Source organism: Brassica oleracea, chromosome C9 (genome assembly GCF_000695525.1).
Source record: "Brassica oleracea var. oleracea cultivar TO1000 chromosome C9, BOL, whole genome shotgun sequence".
In the NCBI taxonomy this organism is placed as follows: Eukaryota; Viridiplantae; Streptophyta; class Magnoliopsida; order Brassicales; family Brassicaceae; genus Brassica; species Brassica oleracea.
Genome location: NC_027756.1, coordinates 49,730,590 through 49,740,595, shown reverse-complemented (window position 1 = coordinate 49,740,595; position 10,006 = coordinate 49,730,590). Strand labels below are relative to the sequence as shown.

Below are 10,006 nucleotides of genomic sequence, written 5' to 3'. Positions count from 1 at the left end.
CTGATAGTTAATATTGGATCGATAGGCTTCGTCCAATTAGGTAGTCTTTTTTACGTAAAAAGGAGCAAAAAGTAGTTTGGTGGTTCATGGGGAAAAGTGCCTTTTACAACCCAAACAATCCCGTTCGTGAGTAATATTACTATATGAACTACTCTCTCTCTTCCTAAATATAAGATGTTTTGAGTAATACACATTTATTAAAAAAATTACTTTTACCTAGAAAATATCATTAAAATTATAAACTAAAAACTATTCGACCAATTACAAAATAGAACTATTAAATTTGATTGGCTACACAGTTTTTGATAAACTTAAAGTTACCTAAAAATATGAAAACATCTTATATTGGAACATAAAAATTATTCTAAACATATTACATTTCAGAACAGAGAGTATTAAATAGGCCGGAATACGACTTAACCTGCATCTTATATATTAAAACATAAGTCACAACCTTGATTCATGTGTGATTTTTTTAAAAATGGAACAAATGAACATATTCCTAGAAAGTTATGTTACATTTAATCTATAATCTTATCATTTAAATTTTGGGCCTACCATAAATTTTTATTTGGCTATTAATAATTAGATTTAAACAATAGATGATCCATTGGATTTATAGATATTATAAATTAATTAAATAAATATAATTTAATGTTGTAATGCTATACCTCCATATGTTAAATATTTAAATATTTGTCGATGTTAACTTTAAAAATTATAAAGATTTTTTTTTTGAATAACAAAAATCATATTATCTAACAATGATTAATCTTTACTACCTTAAACCAATGAAAACAACTATATAATTTATTCTAAAAATTAAACAAAACTAAATGTTTAATTATTTACTCGATAATATAAATTTATGAAGCAAAAAGTTTAATTTTTTAAAAACTTTCTAAATTTGTGAAATATTACAATATCTTTGAATATGAAAATAAAACAATATTTTCTAATCTTTTTATATATATAGTTACGATTTTAATAATGAAATAATAATCCGAAAATATATATATAGAAGAAGATACAAATACATGTGAAAGTTTGAAACAATCTATTTAATAAAAAAAATATACCGTAAACTTATTATGGTTTAAAAATTGATAGAAACATATATATTATAATATATACAAGCCGAGACATGAGCCGTCGTGACCAATAGAAGATGAAATAGTAATTCTAAAACGACGTAATTTTAACTCTCAACACAAAATGACGTCGTTTTGTAATTGGGGCTAAAATTAAGTTGTACTACTGTTACATGATAAGTGTGTGAATGGTAACATAACAGAACTTTACTTGACCAGGCAGATGATATAAGTGGATTCCACTGTAACACACATATTCCCATTGTTGTCGGGTCTCAACTTCGCTATGAAATCACTGGTGACCCACTCCATAAGGTATTGAAGCATAATCTGGAAAAATGTGAGATTTATTACAAAAAAACATTGGTTTCTATTGATTCTGAAACCTGCACTTTTTCAGGAAATATAGATGTTTTTTTATGGATATAGTCAATGCTTCTCACAGCTATGAAACCGGAGGAACACCAGTCAATGAGTTCTGGTAATAGTACTAAGTACTAACATTAACTGACTTTAGAGCTTGGTTCATTTTAACATAACTCTTAACCATGCTTAACACTAGGACTGGAGAGATTCAAAGAGAACGGCGACTACGTTGCAAACTGAAAACGAGGAATCATGTACTACTTACAGCATGCTCAAGGTATATATGATTTTAAACTCTTTATTTTCTCAACGTAACATATCAAAACTTACACATTTTCAGGTGTCTAGGAATCTGTTCAGGTGGACAAAAGAAGCTAGTTATGCAGACTATTACGAGCGTCCTTTGACTAATGGTGTGCTCGGTATTCAAAGAGGAACCGAGCCTGGAGTTATGATTTACATGCTCCCACTGGGTAAAGGTGTTTCTAAGACCGTGACTCATAATGGTTGGGGAAAACCGTATGATTCCTTCTGGTGTTGCTATGGCACTGGTAACTTTTTTTAACCACACTCATCTGGTTTTGATTTACTTACAAAAACAGATAAACTTTGAGTGGGTTTCTGTCCACAGGAATTGAATGTTTCTCAAAACTGGGAGACTCTATATATTTTCAAGAAGATATGGAGTCTCCAGCTCTTCATGTCACACAGTATATATCAAGCTCACTTGAGTGGAGTAAGTAAACTTTTGGTAGAAACCATATGCAACTTTTGGATTGAAGAGTCTGATAAGCAGATCTGATTTTCTTTGCAGGGAATGGGGAAGGACTCAACTTTGAATCTAAGGATTCCAGTGTGGACTAACTCTGAAGGTGCTAAAGTACCTTTGGATGGCCAATCCCTGAAAGTACCAGCTTCAGGTGATTTGACTGCAGCGCGTTGTGTGTTCTATTGTAGTCTCTAGGTTGTGAAAATGAGAATCACATTGGACCTGCTTGTTTCTTTGCAGGTAATTTTCTATCAATGAAACAGAACTGGAAATCAGGTGATCAAGTAACGATGGAGCTAGCGTTGAGTATCAGAACTGAAGCTATAAAAGGTATAGTTCATAGTGTATAAAAGTAGTATACAACTCTGTGCTGACAACAGAAGCTGATTTCACTATTTCAGATGGTAGGCCGGAGTACTCATCTCTTAAAGCCATACTCTATGGCCCATCCTTGTTAGCTGGACACACGAGCAAGAACTGGAGCATCACAACTCAGGCTAAAGATGGTATATGGATAAGCTCTATACCTGAAACTCATAACAGTCACACTCTCGCAACTATCTGGAAACGTATCTTACGTGTTGTCAAATAGCAACCAAACCATTAAGATGGAAGTATCACCTAAGTCAGGGACACAAGAAGCTCTTGAGGCAACTTTCAGGCTCGTGACTGCTGATTCTAAAGGGCGGGTCTCGGGTCCAAGGGAGCTAATTAGAAGTAAAGTCATGATCGAACCGTTTGACTTTCCCAACATGCTGATGCAAGCAACTGATAGCTTCCTTGCGGTTCAAGCTTCTTCTTCTCTTGACCAAGAAGCCTCTAGGTTCCGGTTAGTAGCTGGAGTTGATGGAAAGCTAGGGAGCGTTTCTTTAAGGCTAGAGAGGAAAAAAGTTTGTTTTGCGTACAGCGATCAAACCCTAAAGGCGGGAATGAAGCTGAAGCTTAAATGTGATTCGGATGCTACTGATTAGAAGTTTAAACAGGCAGCAAGCTTTAGGTTAAGTAAAGGAATGAGTCAATATATACAACCCCATGAGTTTCGTGATGAGCGGTACACAGAGGAACTTTGTGTTGTCACCATTGTTCAGCTTTAGAGATGAAACATACAATGTGTACTTCATTGTACAAACTTGAAGAAATCAACTCCTCAAGTACACTGGGAGAAAGAAAATAAGAAAAGTCTTATGAAAATATCTAGAAGGATTGTATTTAGATGTTAGGTGGTTTATGTTATGCAACTATAATCTACACATGTATGTTGCACGTTATAATAAATATAGACAAGGATTTTATAAAGTTTAGTGAAAAATTATTGCACATCTTTAAGTTTATTGTTCTTGAACGTGAAACAATAAAAAAAAATAGAGCCAGACTAGGCTGCAGTGGATTGATCCGCTCTGTGGGCCCTTCCACCATCCAAAAGCAAAAGAATCTGTGATGTAAATTTGGTGCACATAGATAAAATTTAAAATAATAGTCAGCTGGTACCATTTAATCAAAATTTAATAGTACTAAATAAATTACAGAAATAAAATGTTTGAAAACTCTGTAAAAGTAAAACGTTGAATTCAAAAATAATGTTCGTAGACAGAAAGCATATTTCCGTGCAACGAAACAAGCCGTCGACAAGAAAACAAACAAGCTAGACAAACATTGAATTCATATAAGTTATAACACTCAAATATTAAATGCATTAATAAGAAATAAACTAATAAAGTGAAAAACAAAACTTAAAAATTAAGAAAATTTAAAAGGTGAAAGAAGAGGTCAAAAGAGCAGAGTAGGTCCACTAAAAGCAGCAGATCTTAGCAACCCACATGTCCCCATATATTCTATTACCCCACTGTACACTCTCTTCTTCATTCACCACCTCTCTAGGAAAGCTCACTCTCAATCTCTGCTTTGCCATCTCATTTTCAACATCTTTTTCTTTTAAACTTTTCGTTACAAAAAAAAATGTATTTCAAAGTTAATCTCTCTATTCTTCATTAGATCCCTTGAGGTACATTACCTGACCATGTCTTGGTCTTTTTTTTTCTTGTAACTAGTTATTATTTGTCTATTTTATATATGTGTAGTTGTAGTGTTTGGTTTGATAAATTGCTCAGGTAACAGCGATAGTGAAGAGTAAAAGACATGAAAACAAAACATGTCTTGTGGGGTTTACTTGTCTCTCAAAGACTAGTTTCTTTTCTTGACTTACATAATGGATCTTCATGTTTACTCTTCCTTGTTTTTAAAAGTAATCGGAATTTTTTTCTTTCTAGTTTTTATACTTTTAAGCTTTGTTTAGATCAGATTTGGAGAAAACTAACACAAAAAGTTAAACACATTTGTTTAGGAATATTTTACTTACAGGGAAATGTATGTCCCTAAATAACATTTTAATTTTTAAATATACAAAAAAATACTATATCTCCTTTTTTAATTTTTAAGAGTATAGATCTCAACTTAGCCATTGTAGGTAAACTGTTAAAATCTCTCTGATTAATTCTTCATGTTTTATGCTGTTGTTTTTACCAGAAGGCTGTCTTAAGATAACAAAACAAAGCAGCTTCCCCTGAAACTGCTTCTTATTACAAAGTACTAGGATCTCAAAAGAAACAAAGGTTCAAGATTCAGACAAGATGCAGAAACCGGGACAAAACATAGATTTTGCACTGAAGGAGACTTCCCCAAAGATCGGTGCAGGAGCTTTGACAGGTGACAAACTCTCATGCACCTATGACTTGGTCGAGCAGATGCACTACCTCTACGTTCAGGTCGTGAAAGCCAAAGAACTCCCAGGAAAAGACGTAACCGGTAGCTGCGATCCTTACGTGGAAGTGAAGCTAGGGAACTACAAAGGCATGACCAAACATTTCGAGAAGAAGTCAAACCCTGAGTGGAAACAAGTGTTCGCTTTCTCAAAGGAGAGGATCCAAGCATCAATCTTAGAGGTCGTAGTGAAAGACAAAGACGTCATGATGGACGACTTGATCGGTCGGATCATGTTCGACCTCAACGAGATTCCAAAGCGAGTTCCTCCTGATAGTCCGTTAGCTCCTCAGTGGTATCGGCTGGAGGATCGACACGGACGTAAGGTTAAAGGAGAGCTCATGTTAGCCGTTTGGATGGGGACACAAGCCGATGAAGCGTTTTGTGACGCTTGGCACTCTGATGCAGCCACGGTTGGACCTGAAGGCGTGGCTAACATCCGTTCAAAGGTTTATCTCTCACCGAAGCTATGGTACGTGAGAGTCAACGTCATCGAGGCTCAAGATTTAATACCTTACGATAAAACAAAGTTCCCTGAGGTCTACGTGAAGGCAATGATAGGGAACCAGACTCTAAGAACTCGAATCTCTCAGTCCAAAACATTGAATCCTATGTGGAATGAAGATCTGATGTTCGTAGTCGCTGAGCCTTTCGAAGAACCGTTGATTCTCGCTGTTGAAGACAGGGTCGCACCGAACAAAGATGAGACACTAGGCAGGTGTGCGGTCCCGTTGCAGCATGTACAGAGGAGGTTAGACCACAGGCCTCTCAACTCGAGGTGGTTCAACCTGGAGAAACATATAATGGTGGACGGAGAGAAGAAGGAGATCAAATTCGCGAGCAGGATCCATCTGAGGATCTTTCTAGAAGGGGGATACCATGTTCTCGACGAATCGACTCACTACAGCAGCGACCTGAGACCGACGGCTAAACAGCTCTGGAAACCGAGTATCGGTTTGCTCGAAGTCGGGATCATCAGCGCGCACGGACTGATGCCTATGAAGAGCAAAGAAGGTAAAGGTACAACGGATGCCTATTGTGTAGCCAAGTACGGTCAGAAATGGATCAGAACGAGAACGATCGTTGACAGCTTCGCTCCCAAATGGAACGAGCAGTACACATGGGAAGTGTTTGACACCTGCACGGTCATAACGTTCGGAGCGTTCGACAACGGACACATACCGGGAGGAAGCGGGAAGGACATGAGGATAGGGAAAGTTAGGATCCGTCTCTCCACGCTCGAAGCCGACCGTATCTACACGCATTCGTATCCTCTTCTCGTCTTTCACCCTTCGGGGATCAAGAAAACTGGCGAGATACAGTTAGCGGTGAGGTTCACTTGCTTATCCGTCGTCAACATGCTTCACATGTACTCTCAGCCGCTGCTCCCTAAAATGCATTACATTCATCCGCTATCGGTTCTCCAGCTGGATAGTCTGAGACACCAGGCGATGAATATTGTCTCCGCGAGGCTGAACAGAGCGGAGCCGCCGCTTCGGAAAGAGGTTGTGGAGTACATGCTGGATGTTGACTCGCATATGTGGAGCATGAGGAGGAGTAAGGCCAACTTCTTCAGGATCATGAATGTTCTGAGCGGTCTCGTAGCTGTGGGGAAGTGGTTTGAGCAGATATGCCACTGGAGAAACCCAATCACCACGATTCTCATTCATGTTCTCTTCATAATATTGGTTCTCTACCCTGAACTCATCTTACCAACGGTGTTCTTGTACCTTTTCTTGATCGGGGTATGGAACTTCCGGTGGAGACCGAGGCACCCGCCGCACATGGACACGCGCTTGTCACACGCGGACGCTGTCCACCCTGACGAGCTCGACGAAGAGTTCGACACTTTCCCTACCTCCCGGTCCCCTGAGATAGTGCGGATGAGATACGACCGGCTCAGGAGCATAGGAGGACGCGTTCAGACAGTGGTGGGAGATCTAGCTACACAGGGAGAGCGGTTTTCGTCCCTGCTGAGCTGGAGAGACCCGAGGGCAACCACATTGTTTGTGTTATTTTGTCTAATAGCTGCTATTGTGTTGTACGTTACACCGTTTCAGGTTGTGGCACTGCTCTCTGGGATCTATGTGCTGAGGCATCCAAGGTTCAGGTACAGGCTCCCTTCTGTGCCACTCAATCTCTTCAGGAGGCTACCTGCAAGATCTGACAGTCTATTATAGAGACATCCCTATTATCTACATCTGCACTTTGTTTAAAACTTTCAAAAACTTGTTTGATTCAGTCTTTAAATAATTATTAATTGCAACATTCATAAGGCAATTTGGTAATCCAAATACATATATATCCAAAATATTTTGGTTTATGAGTTTATAATCCTCATCTGTAAATTCTTAAACCCCCTCCCCCTTTAAATTTTGGTCCAATCAATAGAAGTTTTTGCCAAGAATATAAAAATCAGGGGTCCGATTTGATTTACAAACAAATGCTAGAGCCCTGGTGGTGGTCTAACCCTGATGTTGTGGTGCATTTGCTGCAGCCACTGCACTGCAGCTGGTTCTTCCTGTTTCAAAATAAGCAACCAGATTAGCTAAAACAGTCAAAGTCACAACTTTGTTTAGTAAAAGAAGACATAGCAACTTACATAGAGACAGCTGGTGAAGGTGGTATCGCTTAGAAGATCCGGGAGGTAGTCTCTGAGTGCAAGGCAGGCCCTGAGTTTGATAAAAAAAAAACAACCGGATAGTGTAAGGACAAGTGTGTATATAGATTTTTTTTTTTTTTTTTTGAATGAACGTGTAAAGGGATTAATTATTAGCACCTGATGTTATCTGTCAAGCGAAGGTAACAGCGGACGATGTGCTTTAGAAGCCTAGGAGAAGGTGCTTCTGCAAGTGAAGTCACCATATTCCCCAAAACTCGACTCAGAGCAAAGAATCTATCCACACAGACGCACATGTAACGAAGCCCTTCGTTGTCCAGCAAAATTTTCTGAATAATGAAGGTTGCAACCTGACATAAAAAAAAAAAAACAAAAACAAATCAATCTAATGAGCTGTTGCATTGCCGAAATCAAATCATAAGAAGCATCTGAAAGTAGAGAAAACTCACAGTTTTTGATAACTCGCTGCCACTTTCCATTGTACGAAGGCACAATGGGATGATTTCAGTTTCAAGAAGGAACTTGATCACTTCCGTATCCTCAACCTACCGAAACAAAAGAACAATGTTGCTAACACCAATATCACAAAAAAATAACAATGATTCTGTGATGTCTAACAGTTTTCACTCAAAGGTTTTAGCATGTTAAAATGGTTGATTAATAGCTAGACATACCTTGACAAGTGCACCAATAACACCCAAGCTAGTCAAACGCAGGTACTCAAAGGGTCTCTCCTTGCTTGACGTCTTCAAGAAAGCATACAGGTACAATGGCATCTGAGCTGTAATTTTGAAAAAGCAATTGCCTTGAGCTTTAAGCATATATTATAACCAAAAAAAAAAATTCAATTAAAAAGAGCCAAAAAAATAAGTGGATATTAAAAACCAGTTTTGGTTTAGATTGAAAACATAAGATTTCCAGCAATAAATAAACAAAATATACTGACGTCAGCCATGAAAATCTTGTGAGATTGTCTAAGATTGTAATACCTCTAAGGAACGGCATTTTCGTTTCAGGATGAGCAGCAACACACTGGATGTTATGAAATATGGAGGGTTAGAGACTTTTAAATTGCACATACGTAGAATAAACGCTTTGTCATTCAACCAAAAAAACAAAAGACACACCTGACAAAGCGCAAGGGCATTGCAGACCCTGTTGGACTGAGCAACAGTCAGGGTTGGAGGAGACAGGAAGGGGTAAACTGAGATGATCTCCTGAAAAGAGAAAAAAACGTTGAAAATGATTAGATCTCTTAACCAATACAGAGAAATCATTTCCACTGAAGATAAGATGAACAAGATTTACCTGAAGAAGAGCAGCGGTAGTACCAACAGAGTGCCACAACAGCGGAGCCAACTCATGAAAGATCTCCCTTTTCTGAATAAAAAAGAAAGAAAGACAAAGCAAAAACACAGGACACATATGTTATCTTATTACATAAGTAATCAGTTCATCAAACATCAAAAACGTGCAAAAACACAGGACACATATGTTTTCTTCTTACAAAAGTAACCGGTTCATCAAAACATCAAAAACATGCAGCTTTGTTTAATTGTAATACAGTATTCGACGATTTATCCGACAAAAATCTGAAAGCATGTCCTAGATTCACCGACCAAAACAAACCTTATCTTATAATTTTTTTAAAAAAAACTCGATTGTAAAAACAAAAACCTAAGACGATCAGAACTCATAATCAACACCAAGCAAAAGCAAGTTTAATTACGTGGAGAGAAAACAATAAACGAGACCTTGGACAGCTGGTGAAGAGCATTCTCCCTGAGTTCAGGGTCACAGATGTCGAGCACCAACTGCTCCACGGGAGAGGGCTTGGGATCGTTGCTGGAAGAAGAAGCCTTGGAGAAAGCGAAAGGAGGAGGAAGATTAGCCATAGCTTTCACCCGTTTCCCACGCGCCGCAAGAGAATCACTATTGAGTTGAAAGCGAAATGAGGGGGGACCACCCTTTATTTATATAAGTCCTGGGGCGTGTTCCTCACGTGCCTCTTTTGCCCCGTTACGGTTTTGTGTTGTTTGTCTGTTTTGTTCTATTTGGCGTTACGGCTTTTGCTTTAAATCTAAAAGCTTTCACCAACTTGGTTGAGGATGCCATATTATGTCGAGACAAATGGTGGTAAGTAACTCTTTGGTTTATATGGCTCAGATGATCACTAGCTACTGGTGTGAGAGAGAAAATTTATGCATTTGATTTAAGCAAAAGAAGAAGGTTTATTTATATTTTCGCTCCAAAATAAACTAAATCAACGGTCACTTATAGCGCGGCAAGATAAACTACTTCAACAGTTTTAACGGTTTTTTAAAAAAAATTTAACGGTGCATTCAATTAAAATCTTATGCATTTGATTTAAGCAAAAGAAGAAGGTTTATTTATGTTTTCGCT

At 38.1% G+C, this 10,006-nt stretch overlaps 2 protein-coding genes and 1 pseudogene across 2 annotated transcripts; 2 read left to right on the top strand and 1 right to left on the bottom strand.

Moving 5' to 3' along the window:
* The first annotated feature begins 1,215 nt into the window (after positions 1-1,215).
* Positions 1,216-3,360, top strand: LOC106315261 (annotated as a pseudogene).
* A 1,353-nt stretch (positions 3,361-4,713) lies between these two features.
* LOC106317840 (protein QUIRKY-like) lies at positions 4,714-7,256 on the top strand. The gene has a single exon (XM_013755621.1). The coding sequence runs from the start codon at positions 4,854-4,856 to the stop codon at positions 7,161-7,163; it is 2,310 nt and encodes a 769-aa protein (XP_013611075.1). The 5' UTR covers positions 4,714-4,853; the 3' UTR covers positions 7,164-7,256.
* LOC106317841 (cell differentiation protein RCD1 homolog) lies at positions 7,255-9,518 on the bottom strand. Its single transcript, XM_013755622.1, has 9 exons — positions 9,358-9,518; positions 8,912-8,983; positions 8,731-8,820; positions 8,593-8,635; positions 8,278-8,384; positions 8,053-8,148; positions 7,763-7,953; positions 7,586-7,655; positions 7,255-7,504 (listed from the first exon to the last, which is right to left on the bottom strand). The coding sequence occupies exons 1-9, from the start codon at positions 9,496-9,498 to the stop codon at positions 7,430-7,432; spliced, it is 885 nt and encodes a 294-aa protein (XP_013611076.1). The 5' UTR covers positions 9,499-9,518; the 3' UTR covers positions 7,255-7,429.
* Between the last annotated feature and the right edge of the window lie 488 nt (positions 9,519-10,006).

Coding starts and splice junctions, on each gene's coding strand:
- LOC106317840 (XM_013755621.1), top strand. CDS start 4,854: ATGCAGAAACCGGGACAAAACATAGATTTTGCACTGAAGGAGACTTCC.
- LOC106317841 (XM_013755622.1), bottom strand. CDS start 9,498: ATGGCTAATCTTCCTCCTCCTTTCGCTTTCTCCAAGGCTTCTTCTTCC. Junction 8,821..8,911: donor CTACCGCTGCTCTTCTTCAG/GTAAATCTTGTT, acceptor TTCTCTTTTCAG/GAGATCATCTCAGTTTACCC. Junction 7,954..8,052: donor GCAGCGAGTTATCAAAAACT/GTGAGTTTTCTC, acceptor TTTTTATGTCAG/GTTGCAACCTTCATTATTCA.